Source organism: Pezoporus occidentalis, unplaced genomic scaffold, assembly GCF_034315485.1.
Source record: "Pezoporus occidentalis ecotype Australia unplaced genomic scaffold, CSIRO_AGI_Poc_V1 ctg142, whole genome shotgun sequence".
NCBI lineage: Eukaryota > Metazoa > Chordata > Aves > Psittaciformes > Psittacidae > Pezoporus > Pezoporus occidentalis.
Window position 1 is genome coordinate 852242 of NW_026913230.1, and position 18804 is coordinate 871045.

Sequence of the window (18804 nt, forward strand, 5' to 3'; positions counted from 1 at the left end):
GGCAATGAGCTGTGATTTATCTCTATTCATGGCGGGAGCAGAGGGATGGGAAAGAAAAAGTAGGCTTGTTAACGTTGCTGTCTCTGTCCTGGCTGGTTGTGCTCTGTTGCTGTGGGCTGCTTAAACCAATTCTAGCTTTTGCACCAGAAGTAACTGCATTGCAGTAGTGGCAGAATGTAATCAGTTAATGTTTTAACCCAAAGGATCCCGAAACACTCCGAGATCCTGCACAAACATGCTACTGCTTGTCCCTGTGGCTGTACAAGAGGAGAGGAGCTGGGAGGTGCTTTTCCATGAGCCTTGGGGAATTAACCCTCTGTGGTTATTCCCATCCAGAGAAAGCTTCAGCAACCTCACTGGAGTGAGGGGGAAAAAACTTCTGCTTCAGACTGCAGTATTCTGGTGTCTGTTCCACTGTCACGTTCCTGCAGCCCATGGTTCCTATGCCATATGGCAAAACACCCTGTCCAGAACTATAAAACATCCCAATTACACTGATTAACTCTATGGAAAGACACCAGCACTTGGAACAATTGCTGACGCTGCCTGAACAGAGCAATAAGAAAATAATAAATGACTAGACAGCTGGGGATGGGGGGGAGAAATCTGCCCATTTTGGATAGCTGAGATGGGAAGAGCACAGGGAGACCAACAGATTACATGGGAATAGTGCTCAGTTTCTTGCAAGATTCTGCTTTTACAAGGACTGTTGTTCAAAACTCTCTTATGGTGCATGGTCACTCTTGCTTATTGCATGCTTACAAAGGAGTGTGTCTTAAACCCCTTTTTGAGCTGCAGGCATTCTCTAGCATCATTCCCAACTAATCCCTCTTCCAGAAGCATCTACAGCTCTTGGAGCACAAGTCGTGACTTTCTGGAGAGGTATGATCCTCAGCCACTGAGACAGTTTTGAAAACAACTTAAACAGTAGAGAAACAAAAGTCAATGTTCAGGTTTTAATCACTTTGAAATAAACCCAGCAAACACCAGTGTTGACTCTTATATGTGCATATACTGAAGGGTTTAAAAAGAAAAAAGTTATAAATGCATTTTTCATTGGAAAAAAACGAAGGAGAAAAATCCCTACAAAGACAAAGGCGTGTGTCTAGCGTCACACATGCTGAATATTCCCTTTAAAGTCAAGGGGTCTAATCAGATATTTAAAGTTGTGTATAAACAGCCTTACTGAATGCAGTAAACAAAGGGAGGGGGAAATCTCTTTGATGAGGTTTCTTATTCAAGGGACTAATATTCTCTTCACTGATGTGTTCTTGATTTAGTGTTTGGACGGAGAGCTGCGGTGGGAACCTCAATTGACGTCAGGAGGTTTTTAGATCACAGACCAGACAAGTGTCAGAACTCTGAGAGATCGTGGATCCTCTTCTATCTATAGCTCTGCAGTTGCACTATCAGTCGTGTTTTCATCAGCTTAAATAACTTGCTGCAGCAGCTCTTTAAAAATTAGTTTTTAGTTTAAGGATTTATGTTGCTTGTTAAGATTGGCTATGAATATTGTAACTGCTTCTTTCTTTCTTGATAAATCAGAGGTCGTATGAATAGAATTCTTTTCTGACAGCTAGAACATGCAGTGCAGCGTGGCTGTGGGGTTTATTTTATGGAACTTTTTGCTGCAGATCCTTTGAAAGGCATCCTGAGTTAATGCGCGCACAATCTGCCTACAAAATTGTGTGTCCCACAGTAAAACTGAGGTTCCTCGTGTGTATTTTGTGCTGTGTAAAATGATACTTTTTGATGGAATTAGTTATCATTTCAAGACAAATACCCTGCTGGAGATGTATGTTCCCTCTGTGCTGTCTGATTCTGGGTGTTATCAGTTTATTTGTGAACTATAATGAAATGGCTAAACTCTCTCTCCCCTGCCCGGGATGACTTTTCTCTGTCCCACCCCAGCTGCCCTCTGACTTTAATTTCTTCAGCTCCCTGACAAAACCCCTATTTCTTCAACCCTGTCAGTGCTGCAGGGCCCATGTTGGTGCGTTAGAGAAGGTTGTTTGATGAAGCTTGTTCTTTGTCAGCCATGCTGCTGGGAGATGATTTCTAAGCCCATAGCTCCATGTCAGGGTGCAATGGATGGGGCTGGAAGCTGGAGAATGCTTGCCATTCTCAGGTACATGGGGTGGCATTAGAGGTGGGATGCACGCATTTTGGTCTGTAAATCAGATCTTGGGAGCTCTGGTGAGGGGAAATTTCTGTGTATGTGGATATGCCAGGAACTATTGCCCTGCTCAGGAAGTGCTTCCTGAGGGTGAAAACACTGAGAGTGAAGAAAGGGATAATACTGTAAAGATAACTCATGAAAAAGTCACTTTTTGTCCACAGCCTTTGTGGTTTTTACAAGACAAGAATAGGCTGCCTCACCTGGGGATTCAGAGCGTTGAATCCCTAAATCCCAGCTGTGCTAATACATGCGGTGCACAGGTCCTGCTGGAATGGGTGCCTTGGCCCATCTTGCATGGGTTTTTTTTGGCGCCAGCAAGAACATTTGGAGTTAAGGATATTTTTAAAGGGTGCTGATAACAGCTGACCCTCATGCTTTTCAGGCTTTGTAACTACACCATTAGAATGGGGAAGAGGGATTTTTGCTTGAAGCTTTATACAAAGCATCTTCTTACTTGCATCATCTAAAATACGGGGAAAAATACAAAGAAAGTGGAGTAAAAGAGAGAAGTCACGATTTCTGTTGTATTTTCTGCATGATTCCTGGCTCAGCTCCATCTTGCTGCTGAACCAGGCGCATGCGATAATGGTCCTACCCACTGTCGATCCCACTTCTGTTGCTGTTGGTTTTGATTTTGTTATTGACTTGTATGTTTGCTCCAGCCCTGCTGGGGCTGGGGGGCAGGATCCGCATGCTGGGTGGGTGGCTGCAGAGACAGGCATCTCTTGCAGGGCAGGCTTGTGAGGGGAGCTGCTCTCGGCAGCTTTCAGCTGAAGGCAGTGTGTGAGATGATTGATTGCACTGCAAGCCCTGCCATTCCATGCATGCGACACTCCTTGCCTTGGCAACCTTTTGGTAGTGTTTTCCTTCCTCACTCACCCTGTAATGAAGCACTGATAAAAACAAGAGAGTTCCCTGGCTGTCTGCTGAGGCATTTGGGTGTTCTATCCCTTTTTTTGCCTTCTATTTTTTAACTTGGCAGGCTATGAGCCACAGTGGAAAGCTGAAGAAGGAGAAATCAAAAGGAAAGCAGGTGCAATAGTGTGTTCTTTTCTTTCCTCCTCCCTCTCAAAATCCAAATTTCATGGGGTTTAGTAAATTAAGATTTCTCCTGTTTTTCTCGGCTGGCACTTAGATCCAGCAGAGAGGTATTTACAGGATGCCAACTGTGTCTATGTACCAGGCAGATGTGGTGCAGCCCCCAGACCAGCAGCTTACTGTGGTGCATTATATGGATTAAATAATTGTTCTTATAATGGGGACCGCTCAGCGCGTGTAAAGGATGGGTGCATCTGTCTCCGTCTATTTCTGCTCTCTGCAGGCCCTCTCTGGGCTTTGGCCTTACTGACGGAACAAAAGCTATATTTTGGTTGAGTTTCTGTGCATCAGTATCTTGAAGTATCAGAGATTTAGGAATAGCCTGGAGGTGTGTATCTGATCTATAACACCAGTGAGATCAAAGCATGCAGACCACCAGGACCAGGTCAGCTAGACTGTATCAGCAGTTTCCCAAGAGATCAAGGGAGAAACATAATTGTGAACAAACTGTTCATCTTAGCCAAGAAATAGCAATGCAAACCACCTCCCTTTGAGGGAAATGGTTTCTGTTGTCCGACTTTATAAATGCAAACATAATTTTTTTGGGCAATTTGAGGCAAGGGTGAGAAACAGAAGAGGTGTTGGGTTTGGTTTTTTTCTTCCCTGTATAAGGGGACCTGACCTGCTGAAAGAGCAATATTTTATGCTGAGTGCAATGTAAAAGTTGCTCTTTTCTGGGCTGTGCAAGTAGGTCTAGAAGTCAGCAGGAGACAGTCTGGTGTTGAGTTGTCTGGTCATGGCTGCTAACAACCTTTCCAGTGTCTTGCATTGAAGCAGCGGCAGCAATTCCTGCTTCTCTCTCTCCTTCCTTTTTGCTTCATTTATCCCAATTCTTATTTTTCTCCAAACTGAAATGATCACAAGTGCTTGGAATGACTTTCAATCAACAAATTGAATCCAGTTATAGTGGCGAGGGTGTGCTGGAATGACACTGGAAGCATGTGAAAGAATATGATGAGCCATTTTTACTGAAGGGTGTGAGGTGCACAGGTGTAACCATCCTTCATAATGATAGAAATCATTCTGCTTTTGCTGACAGATAAAGGTCAATAGAAAGTATGCAAGGTAATGATAGTGAAAGGGTAATTTACTGGAAATAGTGAAACCCTCATTTAATGTGCCTCAACAGTGAGAGCTGATACAGGCAAATAAAACAGATAGAAGTCAAAACGCATTATCAGCCTGTCTGTCGTCTTTATACTTGTAGTCACTTTAGGATTCCTGGAAATGTGGCAGGTTATAGAAAACAAGCAAGTGAAACAAGATTTTAGGTGATTTGACATATTTAAATGTTGTAGGTTTGATTTGGATGTTGTCCTTTTTTAGGTCTGATTATTTATTTTTTTCAAACCCTTGTCTTTCATCAGTACCTAAATAGCAATTATAATCATTAGGTGATGTAACATCTTGTTCTCAGCACTGAAATTTGGAGAGCCCTTTTAACCTGCATGCTAGGATGAAATGAGAACAGACTTCTCTGCTGGTTTTCTATCACAACTGAATGATCACTGGTTGGTGCTGAGATAATAAAGTCATCTAATTTGGGGTATTGATTAACATCTGAATTCAGGTGTTGGGATCCTTTTCTATCCAGGTCAGCTCACGAGGATTTGGTAAGATGAATTTCATAAGCCGCCGAGGGAAAGTGTTTGCCCAAGACCAGGGAAACTGCAGTGTACTGTTGCTTACCAGTGCTTTCCTTTTTGACTTCAATCTCTTAATCAGTAGCAGAATAAACTTCTTAGACTTTAGATTGCGCTATTAAATCTGAAGCACTTAAAACAGAGTCAATGGGCCCTTTGCTACTGACTTGCTTCACACATCAGGGTGTCCAACACCTCTTTCATGGGAGAAGAGGAATGGGGGGGGGGGAGAGTTTTCCTGCTTAAGTTCTTGTTCTTGAAGGAAGCCTCTGCAGACAATTCATATGATTACATAATAATTCATATGCGCTTACAGCTAAGGATAGGACCCTACTATTCCCTCTACATATTGTTCTCTTTCTAGAAGCGGCTTCCTTCAGGTATTTGAACAGTAAATATGTGTTCTGCCAGTGGGACTTGCTGCAGTATAAGCTACTGTTCAGTGGGAATCAAGGTAGAAAACCAGTCTGTATTACCTAAAATCTGCACAGCAACACTGCCTTGGAGACAAAGGGTATTTTGTTAGTGCATATGAGAAATGGCATCGTTATTTGTGATGTTTTTAAACAAGGTGATTACCTATGGGTTTTGTGCTCCTTGGACTCAGGGTAAGGTGGGGAAATGCTTTTTGCCTAAACATTTGTGGAGCCTTTCTTTTGTTCAGATCTATCCAATTTACAGGTCTGGAGACAGGCAGTGGTTTAGAAAGGAGGGTTAAGATTAGACTGTGTTAGAAAATGTCTTGCATATTTTAGATTGCTTTGTTTTAATTGCCTTACATGCAAATGAGTTGTTTATGGAAGGATGGAAGTGTGTACCAAAGTCCCTGCAGAAGGCAGGATCCCAAACATTTTGTGCTTCTACTGGGATGGGACAAAATTAATTTTTCTTTGTGGAATGATTTAATGATGATTTTTAGGTAGAATTGTCTATTTCATCATGTTATCAAGCCTTGAATATGAAACCCTTTTACCAGGGTCTCTAATAGGGCTATTACAGGTTGCAGACCAAAGAAGCTGAAGAGTGTCCTTATAGCTAGCTAGTCCAAGCCTTTGCTATTTTGTGGAGGAGCTGACAGACTCAGCAGAGGCCCAACAGGTCAAAAGGCACAACTTGCAGTAGCTTTTAGTTCCTGTAAGGAAAATATTCTTTAACTGTGGAGAATATCTGCTACTTTGCTTAGCTTTTGGCTCTGAATGTCTCTTATTAGTGCTTTGTTCACAGGTACCTCTAATGTTGTCTAACACTGCAGACTATAGCAGAAAGTTTAGAGATAACATGCACTTTATTTGCAAGGGCCTGAAATCAGCAGCTTTCCCATCACCTGCTTGTCAAATCTTTTTATGGAAAGACAGACACTTTTTCCTAAAAGTTAAGGTGGCATATAAACAATGGCATCTTACTGTTTTAATACAGGAATTAAGTAGCCCTGTTACTGACAGGAGGGAATATGAAAATGCCAGTCTGAGCATTCCAATAAGGTCTGAGGCTGGCAGCAACTTCTAGCTTCTGAGTCACTTGGAGCAGTAGCCTTGAATCACTACTCCTGGCTGACAGATTGCTGTTCAGGAGGGGCCAACTCTGATCTTGATTTGGTGAAGGTCATGCTGCTGATTCCTGATATATAGGAGTGCAATTAGGACAAGAATCAGACCCAAGCAAATTCAAAGCCTCACATGACATACTTTACTTGGGTGAGATTCCAGTTCTTGGCTATCTTTTATCTCCTAACTTGTACAAGGTGCATTCCTACCCCCAGGCTTATGCAGTGGTGTTTCTGGACCACTACAGCTGTTAAAATGTGATGGTACAACAGAAAACCCAGGCAAGATCATCACAGGGTAGGGATAGCTTTTGTTCCTGCATGAAGGAATTCTCAGCTGAAACAGGGTATGAACATGCAGTGTATATAGTTAGATTTTGGGAAAATGTTTGTATGTCTCCACAGATAGAAGCAGGACATCTGGAAGTCCCTGTGTAAACAATGTACAAGCTATTTTTATTCTCAAGAAAGCATTTTGCCTTGCATAGATATGTGCCAGCAAAGGCTGGTCAAGCAGCCTGTCAGAAGACGCTTCATCTCCCACCCAAACCCAGTTTCCATCCTGCCTCTATACAGGGTCTTAGTAAATGTCTTTGTCACAGCTAAGTGACTGCAGTCTGAGAAAGCAGGTAGCAAAATGGGAAATGCTCTTCCATAAGTAAAGGTATGTCAGAATGAGCCTCTTGGTGCAAATGCCTTCTAAAACACACCAACTGTAACAAAGAAATATATTGATAATGCCATAACATTTGCATTCACTGACCAGCCATTATTCTTTCCCATAGGGTCTTGTTTTATAAAAGCCTGGTGAAGGACATTTTTTTTTTTAAAGCAACAGATCTAGTCATTTCCTATATTAGCTGTATCTAATTTTCTGTTGGGACTTTGGGTTTCCCTTTATTTTTGTGATGTATGTGCTAAAATGTAATGGATTCTCTTTCCATAATATTTTTGACAGGCTGACAATAGTGTGATACACACCATAATTTAAAGCAATGCAGGCTTTCATTGTGGATTATTGGATTATCAGATTGTGTGACTTTTATTTATTTATTTATTTATTAAGTGTTATATGATTGAGTGCAGGAGGAATTGGCACACTAAATTTATGAATGACTGTTAATGAATAAACTTCTCTTACTGAAACTGAAATAGCAAAGCTATTCCTGGACCAGAAAGGCTGGTAGATTTTTTTGGCCTGTTATAAACTGAACACATAACACAAAGTGGGAGTAAAAAGAAAAACATTGCTTAGTCAGTTCTGAACAGGAATTATTGCTTTGGGTTTTTTGGTTGTTTTCTTTTCTTCTTTTTTTCTTTGTTTGGAAAATAATTGCAAAATAGAAAACAATTTGTTTCAACTTCTCCCTACAACTGAATTCAAGCATTTTCAAATTTTCTTAATTTGAGGAAAATTATTCTTCCAGAAATAGCTTTTATATTCAATATAACATAATTGTATATAGCCCATGTATGTATAGGTATACAATTTGTAACAGTATAAATATCAAAATTAGAACCTGAAGTGAGTGGTTTACCAAGATTTTGAATGCCCAGGATTTAAATTGATGTGCTGAGAATCTGCAAGTGCTCACATGTGTTGTGGTGCATAAGCGTGCATCATAGAACAGGATCAGCAAGATAAGTGTCAATCAATTTCCCTTGTTAAGGCAGTTCAGAGGAAAGCCAGACAGATGCTTTATTACTAGGGCCATAGGAAACTCAAGCCTGGAAATGCCCCTTATTTTCATTATTTTCCTTTTGCCTTTTAGCTTATTTATGGACAACATTCCAGAGCATTTTTTTGTTTAATCTTGTTTCTTAATCTCTCTGCTTCAACATTCTTTAAAGAGTTTAATGCAGATACGTATGCTTCCTAATAGTCCACCCCACTGTATTGTGCAGTGCTGCTGTACAGTTGTGGCTGACTAAAATGGGAAAGGATGGCTCTGAACTATTGGGTGTTGTGCATTGTTTTTCAGATACTGGTGACTTTAGCAATTTCTAGAACTTCTTTCTGGTTTACCTAACAGATAAACATCTAAATGCTTTGAATTCATGTCACAATCTTGCTATCTTTGATTTTTCTGCAGAATTATGAAAAAAGTAGGGGTATCTTAATTTTTATGCCTGAAAAGACTTTGGTGTTCAAAAGGAAAGAGACTGCTAGATAGAAAAGTCTGATCAGTATCAGCAGGTATGTTGCTATGTTTCATAAAACAGTAAGCATTGTAGCAGTGATGCTGGTGTAAATAATGTTTGCTCTTTCTCATTAAAATATGAGACTTTGATATAAATACAGAAATGCAGAAATAAGAGCCATGCCACTGAAATAAGTCAAAGACTGAGCAAGTTCAGGTCATGAAAGAAGGCTTTTTCCAATTGCATGTATCTGGCATCTAACACTTGCTACAACAGGCTCCATTATTCATGCAAAGACAGAAGAGCTTCTAACTTCCAATAGTGGGTGGTTTTGTTTTTTTTTGTCCATTTAATAAAAGCAGTTCAGGGAGAAATGGACCAGAAACATTCTTTAAGAATAAACCTGTTCTGCTTCTACCTTAGACTTAATGGGAAACTGAACATATGTAAAGCGGAATCAATGTACAGCTAGGTGATTGATTGATGGATATAATTGCAAAAAGCTTCCCACATCCCCTTTGGCTTTCATTTAGAGTCTGTAAGGAAAAGATGTTGAAAACAGCATGAAAGAAAAAAGTTGGGAAGAAAGAATTTCCTTGCTTAATGTGACTTTCAGCACAGCAAACTGAAGAGATAGGGTGAGCCCTCTTTGAAAAGGAGTCCCACGATTTCTCAAGTGAACATACCTAAGCAGTGAAAGAATCCCACGGAACTCACCTTAACCTGCAACCTGAGGATGGGCAGGGGGCGAGGTGGGAATATTTACCCGGGCAAATTCAAGTGCAGCATTCCCAGCCGCCACTAGCTGTCACTTTGCAACCAGCCGGGGTCGGTGTTTTCAGCACTGCGGTTAGAGAGATTGCGGTGCTAATTAAACAGAGTAACCCCCAAAGCCGCGGAAAGTCCCGAGCCCGGAGCTGTGTGATAGCCTCGGGGAGGCGAAAAGGACCCTCAAGATAGGCAGAAAGCCGCTGTCCTAAGCCTGAGGCTCTACCTAGGGTCTGTGCCCTGAGCTCGGGGTGTACACGGCAGTCCAGCCCGGCAGCCCCCGGTGCGCGCACACTTCTCCCGTGAAGCCGAGCCTTACCTGAAGAAAACGATAGTCTCCCACACGTAGACTCCGAGCGCGTTGACGTTGCACATTTTTCCAGCTCTCGCTGTGGTTTGTTTTGTACTCCGTGAGGGGTGGGCCGGTGGGGTTGGCCAATAAAGTAACCCGGCACTTGGGAGAATTGGTAGGGGAAGCGAGCCACCCCTCCCGAGGCAGGCTGGGCAGGGGAAGGCCAAGGGCTCCGCTCAGCACCTTGGGCGGTATCAGGGGAGGGCAGCTGAGATCAGGACCCTGGACAGCGTCTGTCGGGCGGCTTCGGTCGGGACCCTGGACAGCGGCGGTGCGCCGCGCTCCGAGCCCGGCTGCTCGGCTCCAGCGCTGCCTCGGCTCGTCCCTCAGCTCCGGCGGTGCCCCCGCCGCCGCCACTGCAGTGGTGCTCGGGGCCGGAGGACCAAGCTTCCCGCACTGAATTCTCCCTTCAGCGGGATCTGGCTCCGGACATCAGGCTGGCGAGAGGGAGTGATGCAGGGGGTGTAGGTTTGCCATCAGGGTGGCGGGGGGTAAGATGGGAAGGGGTGGGTGGACGACAACCCTTAACAACCCAAGGCTTTAATCTCCGCTGCTAGCCGGGGTGTCTTCCTAATTACATCCACAGGAATTTTTCAGTGTGGAGCCGTGCTGCAGTCCCGGTTGTGGCGCTTTCCTGCCCGCCGTTTGGCTTCTGTTGATTCCTGCTTCCTGGGCTATTTTCCTCCCGGATAAGTTATTGCTGCTGTAGGGTAGGTGTCCCATTGCTCAGGGCTAGAGCGGAGGGGAGCGAAGGGGAAGTTTCTTGGGAAGCACTCCCATTGTGCTCAGAAAGAAAGTGGCTCAGTGTCCTCCTAATGCATCTCATTTCCCCTCTGCCCTCTCTCCCTTGCCAGGACTCGCCAGATCTTGGGAGTTTCTTGCTGCATTAATTTACTAAACTAAAAAAAAAAATAAAAAAAATTGGGGGGGGAAGGAGGAGGAGGTGGAGAAGAGGGAAGGCAGAGGGGAGGGGGGAGCTCGATCTCTCCACCATCCCGAGGCCCTCCTCTTAGCTGTCCTCATTGGTCTCAGGGCTGAAAAAACTACTCTAGGACGCGGTTGGATAAACGCATGCTGTTCGGCAGCAGCTGTTAACCTTTAAAGCGCTGACACGTTTTGGTTTATTTCATTTTTTTTCCTACACGAATTGCTGTCTTTTTAAGAAGTCTCTGAAATTGTCTCCCTTGACAGGGCAAGCGTAGCCTGCCTTAAGTCTCCATCTCGTGGAAGATCTGCTTGGTTGGCAGTTGCTATTTGTTGCTGTTGGCTTTTAAGGAACATCTCTGGGTTATTGGCTTTTTTTGTTTGTTTGTTTTGTGTTTGTGTGGTGATTTTTTTGTTGTTTTTTTCTTTTCTTTGTTTTATTTGATTATTTTTGTTCCCTTTTGCATTCGGTTTTGCAGAGAAGTTTGGCAAATACCAGAGCCATCAAGGTCAGGGAAGGTAAGGAACGTTTAGCAGTTTCTTATCTCAGCTCCAGCTGTGCTCGCAGGGTGCTGAGTGTGGTGGTCCGCGGGAAGGAGGGGAGGAATGGGCTCTTTAGTCACTTCATCAGCGTATTACTCTGCTCGGCTTCTCCTCAACTTCTGAGAACTGAAATTAAAACTCCTAAACAATCTAGGATTTCTTTCTTCTTGTTCTGGTGTAATGGGGTTTTTGCGTTTAAGTTCCGTTCTGTTTACTTGTCCTGTGCTTTGCAAAACTCCCCATGTCAAAGAAATATTTGCTTTTAACACCTTTTTAGCTGTTTTTAATCTGTTCAAACACTTGTCCCACCCCATGTTGTTGGGTGGGTGGAGGTGAAATGGACTGCTTGCTCCACTAATACCATAGTCCCCCCCACGGAAATAACTAAGTTTTTCTTCTCACTTTGGGTTGCATCTCAGAGGACCTTCCTGCCATACTAAAATTCACCTCATGTTTTTCATTGCCTGTTTTTATTTGTTTTAAAGCAGGATATTTACGTAGCTAAGATGGCAGAAATATCCTTTGGGTTTTCATTCAATAAAAAAAAAAGGAAGAAAGACCTGCTTGGCTTCTAGCCATTGATACAGAAGGAGTTTAATCTGATTTACTCCAGCTACTGGGTCTCAGTGTCTAGCCAGATTAATAACAGGCTCTGATTTCAATTCGTGGAGATTCCTGGGGATGTGATTTCACACAGTGTTTCCTGCCTGCTCCTTGCTGGCTCCTCACTGTACTTTCTCTCCTGATAGTTACCCCCACATGGATGATGAGCCTGTCACTGTACTTCTCCAGCCCCCAGTGTGCTGACAGAGCAGAGCAGGAGCTCCACACTGGGAGTGTTAACAGGACGGGCACAGCAGGAGAGAAATGATGTTTCCCTGTTATTTTACTGGGGAGTAGGACAAAGAGTAGGAGGCAAAATCATCTCTTGGCACCTGCAGGTGAAAGCTGGAGGCTAGTCAGCCTTCTGGTTTCTTTAGAAATGGGCTGTGTAAGATAATGACTGTCTCATGTGATTTCTCTACTGGCTATAAATTTAATCTACTTTATACCAAAGGAATCTGGACTTGTTTCATTTTGTCACAATTTATGTTCTCATAACTTCCTTGGATTAGAAGAGCAGGGTGTCTGCCCATTAGTTCGAGGAAGCAGATATTTGCCCCTAGAAAATATCACTTATATCTCTTCCTGGAGCTAAGGAAGTTGTTGTTGCTTGCCTTGGTACGGTGCCCTGTATGTGTTACTTGCATGTGTCAGACCTTGGTTGGGGTGAATCCAGATTCTTGGAGTTCCCATCCTCTGATTTAACCCAGGTGACTCAAGAAACATCCAACCAGTCCCACTGAAACCTATCTAGGGATATCTGTGGTGAAGTTACCAGTTTTGGTTCTGTATGTTACCTGATTTTTAGCTTTATTTTCCTCTCTACGAAGCTAAAGGCAAATAACCCAGAAATCAGGTCTGGAGATCTAATGATGCCTGGAAGTCAGTTCTATTGTTGTTATTACAATGTAACTCTTGACATCAGGTATTGGTTGCAGGTCTCCTCTGTCTGGTTCTGTCATGGCTTGTTCATATATTGGGTTTTACTCTCTGCTTGTTTTTTTAAGCTTTGTTTATTTATTTATTTATTGGGGAGAGGTGGGTTGGGTTCAATTGCAGGTCTCTTATTTTTCAAGCTGAGTACAAATTGTTTAGAAAGGTGATTTATCTTTCTCTGGTGCATTTGTACAAATGACGGTGTTGAAGATAACTTATTATGTCAGATGAGGCTCTTAAAATTAGAATTACCTGCTGTGTATAAACCTTGTTGCTTCATTAGTTTGCTTCAAACTGGATGAGTCTTGTAAAACTCACTGTAGATGAAGAGGTCTTGGAAGCTTCTGTGTCATCTATGAACATGCCCCTTATGCTGAGAATTAACCTAAAGCCTCATTCACAGCTGCAAGTCGATTTCATTCTTGTTCTGTTTTTCATCTCCATATTTTATAGCAAGTAAAGTGATTTTTAGTTTCTTTTGTTGTCTCTTTAAAATTAAAATTCTGATAATAAATTCATACATGGGGGTAGGCTTTTTCAAGCTGGCCACACACACACTGCTGTCCTTCCCAGATAAACTACAGGATTTTCAGTGAAGAAGTGGCTAGCGTAGCAGGGAAGTGCACTCAGTTTATTTTAGGAATACTAAATCCATTATTGTCAGTCTGTTTTTTGGAAAATGGCTAATGAGGAAACAGTGCCGCAAGAATGTGGATTGTGCTTCCCAGGACAGAGATTTAAATTGCTCCAGTAGCACTACTTGTTTTTTGACACTGGACAAATGAAAACCAAATTTTAATTTAAAGTTAAGTTCAGGGAATTTTTAAGAAAGATTCTATAAAGTAAATTCCTATATTAGATAATTTCCATATGTAGCAAGCAATTTTTGCACAAGATTGTTCAACTGAATGCAATTTTCTTAGAGACTTGAGAACCTGGGATATTCTTATTTAATAACTGCTGGTAAAATAACACCATAAAATATTCCTGTGATGTTTTGTAAACTGAAGTGTTTAGTGAAGATTTTTTTTTTTACTGGAAATATATAGAGATGAAAGAGAAATCACTGGAACTAATGTGAAGGTTCATTGTATCCGTATTTCCATAAATATGTTTAAAATTGTACTCTGAAAATTTTAAATTCTGTTTTGATATACAGTGGATCCATGGAAAACAAGCACTGGAGCTTTTTCATAGGAAATGCAGCGGAACTTGGAGACTAAGGTTAGAAGGCTGCTAGGAAAGGAGCTGAGGGATTTGTGGTGTAGGTGATGGATATTTTTGGCTGAAATTCAGACCAATATCACTGTTGACAGTCCTTAGCCCCAGTTGTTTAAATAATGCTAGGTCTAACCATAGAAATGGAGCTCGTCTTAGAAAAAGGACCAAAGCTAAACTTGGCCAATATGCTGGAACTTCTTGGTTATGAAGTGCTCCATCATGCATGGTATATCCTTATAAGATTATCTCCCGGTTTCATAAGGACCCTTTCTGAAGAGCTGCACCCAGGATGAGAAATGCTGAGGTGCAAAACTCTGAGGTATACTTTGAGCCAGGGAGGGTTTCTTCAGCCATGCACACCCACATCTATCCACCCAAGGTGTCTTGTTGCTATATACAATATTTGCGTTCTCAGAAATGTGTGAAATAGTCGAGTGGAAGTGTCCTGTACAGGACTGCTGAGGTTTCCACATCCTACTCTTTCTGTACAGGTACTCATTTGAAGTGCCTATATGGTGCCTAGAAATTTGCTGCCCTGTTTCTAATAGTGCACATAAGCTTTTCCTTCATGTAAGGGCATATATACACTGTAAGCTGAATGTGTTAAACATGAAGATTCCTGCCCTATGTCTCTTTCTGCAAAAAGAACAGTTACTTAGATTGTCATTGGCTTTCATGCTCCTGGACAATATATTTCTTGACAAGTACACTAGGGGATGCATTGATTTCTTGTTGATGGAAATACAGTACCCATGAGTCTAGTGGTACCCAACCTATGATCGTAGACTCTTTGGGAGTGGTGTGAAGCCCTGTGCTAGGATGACTTCATGACAGACTGTGACTATATGTATGCAGAAGGCCAAGTGAAGTACTTGCTGAGTGCAGCATTAGGGTCTTCCTGAACCCTGAATGTTTGTTTGCCTCTCATGTCAGGTGCATTAATCAGGTTAAGGCAGTAATCCTTGAAGAAGAGGAAATAAAGAAGAGCAAATGGTCATTTTCCCCATAGCATTAACTAATTTCCATGTTATGTCATGTAATGACACCTGACTTGAGCTGTGAATAGCCTTGCTACATATCCTAGGCTTGTCCTCATTATAATTTACATATAAAAGAAAGTAAGCTGCATGGACCTTATAGCCCTAAAAAAACCCCATTGCTACTTTCATTAAAAGCTTGATTTGCAGGTCATAAGTTAATTATTTTCTGACCTGTACAGAGTAATTATGAGGCAATCCCAGAGAACCCAGAAGTACTGTTTCTTTCAAAGATCTTGGCCATTGAAACTTTTTTTGTTGCATTATTGTGTGAATATAAGATAGGATAAAGTTGCTTTTACAGTCAGCCTTGCCAGAACTTGTCAGGTGCTGAACATTGTGCAGTTGAGATACTATTTCAGCTTTTTTTTTTTGCAAAGCCTATTGCTCCTGCCTTAGCAGCCCTCAAGTGCTGTGGGAAATGGAACTTTCCTACTCTTACCTTGCTTGTAAATGAAAGAAGCCATCTATTTGTTTTGAGGTGAGCAAGCACCAGGTTTTGTGACATGCTTGCAGAGAAGCAGAAGCATACAGGGCAGACCTAGAGCTGTTCACATCACCCTCTTCATTCCTGTTGTCATGGACTAATAAAAAAAAAAACAAACAAAAAACCAACAAACCAAAAACCATAAGAAAAAGAGGAAAAAAATATATTGCATACTTTCATTGCTTCATTTGCCTTGTGAATTCAATAGGGTTGTATGTGAGAGACACCATGAAGTGAAACCCTTTAGAGGAAAACTTTGATTGCAAACAGCAGGCTCAGAAAGCAAGTCAGGAGACAACAGCCAGTGATGCTGAAGTGGCTTCTCAGTGTGTGTTTAGATACTGAAACGTCCTTTTACATGCCCCAGTTAATTCATATGACCAAGTAGCAATTTATCTTCTATGAGCCAAAGAAACAAGGTGCAACTTCTTATTCTTTTTTATTTTTTAAGCTTTGGCAACGGACATATTTGTACATCAGAAGGGTCTTTCTATAGTTCAGCTAATGGAAAAGCACTAAAATATCAGTGTTTGCAAGTTTTGCAGTGTTGTTCTGTTGCTGCCTTTGCCTGCTGCTTGCTTGCAAAAGATGAAAGTTGCAAAGCCTTTGCAAGTTCCTGTAAGCATCAGTGACCTGTATTTATTAAAAGGAATGGAAGTGTAAAACCCAGGGTGTATGCAACATGGATTTTTGGGGTAAAAATGTTAGTTCTGATATCACTCTCCCCAAACATCAATACAGATCTTTATGGGAAAAAATGAAGTATTACCATGCATTTCCTTTGGACAAGTCAGAAAATAAATTGCAGCCCATTCATGATGTTGTACCATGCCAACATTTTTCTTTTATATAGCTTTCCCTCCCCATGAAAATAGTTCTCTACCAAGGCAATTGAATTGGACAAAAGTGATTTATGTAGGCTGTGATGAGAGAAAAGGCTTTGTTAGGTTTCAGGGAAGACATGGAACACTGAGAGTGAGAAACAGCTTGGCTGAGACATGGGGAATTGCAATCCTCTCATTAAATCTCCATGCCTATGACCAGACGTGGCCTCACTTTGCATTTGCTGCTTGATTACCAAATCTATGAAGCTGTCTCTGGAAACAAAAGGCAGTAAATCAAATCAATGAGCATTTTTCAGTGGGAACCAAAGAAGCTGGTGATGTTGTATTCTCCTTTGGCTCATTGTCTGAATGTGGCAGATGTGAAAACCTGACCATACACATTTCTGCTTGCACGTGGAAGTGTAAATATTAGGGAGAAACAGAACTGAGGTACAATCACCAGACTTCTGTATGAGCAAAGCATTGGAAATATTTCTCATATTGCACTCTTTGTGCAACTTATGTTATTTGAAGTGGGAGAATTCTGTCAAAGTGCCAGAGCTTATTTACTGACATTCCTGGCAAATTCAGGGAATCCTAGAAGAATCTCTCGCAAGTCTCGGCATTCCAGAAAGCCTCAAATGTCTTGGATGTAAGAACTAAAAAACTGCAGGAATGTCTACATCCGAGTGTGACTCCGTCCTAAGACTGTGCCCTAACAGCTGCTTAATTCCAGCTGAGTAGGAATTTGTGCAAACTACTTTGAGTTTATAGGAACTAAGACTTCCCAAGGGCTCATAACTTGGCCCATAAGTTGGGCAGATCTCATTGGGAAGTGCAAGAGGCACATCTCCTAGCCCAACTGAATGTAAATCTTCACTCAGAATTCTTGGGAACAGATTAGTGGTCTTTTTAGCATTGGTAAAACAACATTTTCCTCAAAAAATCTGCACTGTTTTGGTGTAAATCCAAAGAGAAATCCAGTATAGAAATTTCTGTAGCAGAAGAAAGTGGACAAAGTAATAAACAATGAAAAAGGGTGTTACCAATAGACTTCAGACAGTCTGAAGTATAGGCTCTGTTCCTGGCACTGGGCGTATGATGTATTGCCTGGTAAATTCAAGTTAACATTACATCAGCTCTCTATAGAGGGTGTGTCTATGCTCGTCTATAAAACCTGAGACTTCTGAGACCTTGTCAGTTAAGCATTTTGTTGGCCCAATAAAACAGCTCACGTGGCAATGCTGAGTGTTAGAAATCAATACAGCTGCGCTTTCCTTGTCCTAGCAGGAGAAGGGAAAGCTCAAAGGACTGATTCAGTTCTCTTTGCTGAAAAAGCTTCTTTGCAATATTATATTTTAAATATATGCTATGTGTCTACAGGTAGTTCTGCATTTAATCCAGATTTTATATGAGGGTTGCTGTACGTTAAATAAATTCATCTTGGTTATCAATAGCTTGTTCACTGTAAGCATGCATCTTATCTCATAAATTTAAAATCTCATCATAATACTGGGTTCTAGTTTAAGCTCTCATAGTGAATTTTCATTGTGCAGATTTTCTTGGTAGTGATGTGAGTGACTACATTCAGTTATCCATTTACCATCACAGCCCCATAAATAGTCACTTACTTATGGAGTGTTTTAATAAACCAGATAATGTGCATGCTTCTTTTCACTTGGCTTGACAGGTTCAAAATTGTTTTACTTTCTGTTCAAGCCCTCAATGACATCAACTGGCCAGAATCTCCCCTGGGGCTTGTGCTTTTAGGAAGGAGAATCTCTGCTGTCTTCCAGCTGTCTTTGGAACAGCGCAAGTGATGTGTGTGGGGAGTTTGTAGGTTACCGAATTTGTAGGCGGCCAAAGAATTTGGTGGTAAATGGGATTTTTTGACAGGGACCAGCACTTCTTGTTCTTTTGGATTTGTGGTACCTCTGGGCACTACTGTTAACGAGGAGTTGGAGTGAGGGTTTGAAGTAGTTTGGCTGTGTTGTTGCACAGGGCTCAGTGTGGCGATATGTGTGCTAATGGCGTTTCCTGCCAGCCCTTGTGATGCTGGTTGCAGGTGATATGTGTGATGAGTCAGGTCTGTCCCTAAATGCCTTCTAAAAATTCAGGAATAAAATATCTCTAGCTAGGAAGGGAACTAGGGCTGCCTCAGGGTTTCTTTCCTGTTCCAAGAATTAAATTGTGAGGGTTATACAAATGGGAATGCGTGTGCACCCCTGCATTTGCATGTCTGTATGTCATGCTGCCCAGTAAATGACTTAGGTGAAAGTTCAAGCATGAGATCTGTGCAATTCCCAGTTACTATTCCCATAGGAGGAGCAGAAGTGAGAAAAGGGAAATCTTGCCTCACTGGTAAAGATGGGAGTTAATAATCAGTTTAATTCACAATCTCCGTCTCATCAAAGGAGTTGCTAATAAGTGTTTGTCTTCTCTTTCCCTCCCACTCCTTTCCCCCAGGAGCTAGTGAGAGACACAGCACAGATCACAGAAGCAAA

General features: G+C 41.8%; 1 protein-coding gene and 1 long non-coding RNA gene across 3 annotated transcripts in view; one reads left to right on the plus strand and one right to left on the minus strand.

Annotated features, from left to right (window-relative positions):
* Positions 1 to 9953, minus strand: part of GLRA1 (glycine receptor alpha 1) — a 37817-nt gene extending 27864 nt beyond the window's left edge. For both annotated transcript variants that reach the window (XM_062609950.1, XM_062609949.1), the window contains exon 1: positions 9693 to 9953. In XM_062609950.1, the coding sequence (XP_062465934.1) occupies positions 9693 to 9748 (56 nt within the window). In that variant the 5' untranslated portion in view covers positions 9749 to 9953. The remainder of the gene's footprint in view (positions 1 to 9692) is intronic.
* Positions 9954 to 10407: 454 nt separating this feature from the next.
* LOC134159228 (uncharacterized) overlaps positions 10408 to 18804 on the plus strand; it is a 137849-nt gene continuing 129452 nt past the window's right edge. The window contains exon 1 of the long non-coding RNA XR_009963078.1: positions 10408 to 11168. This is a non-coding gene — a long non-coding RNA (uncharacterized LOC134159228). The remainder of the gene's footprint in view (positions 11169 to 18804) is intronic.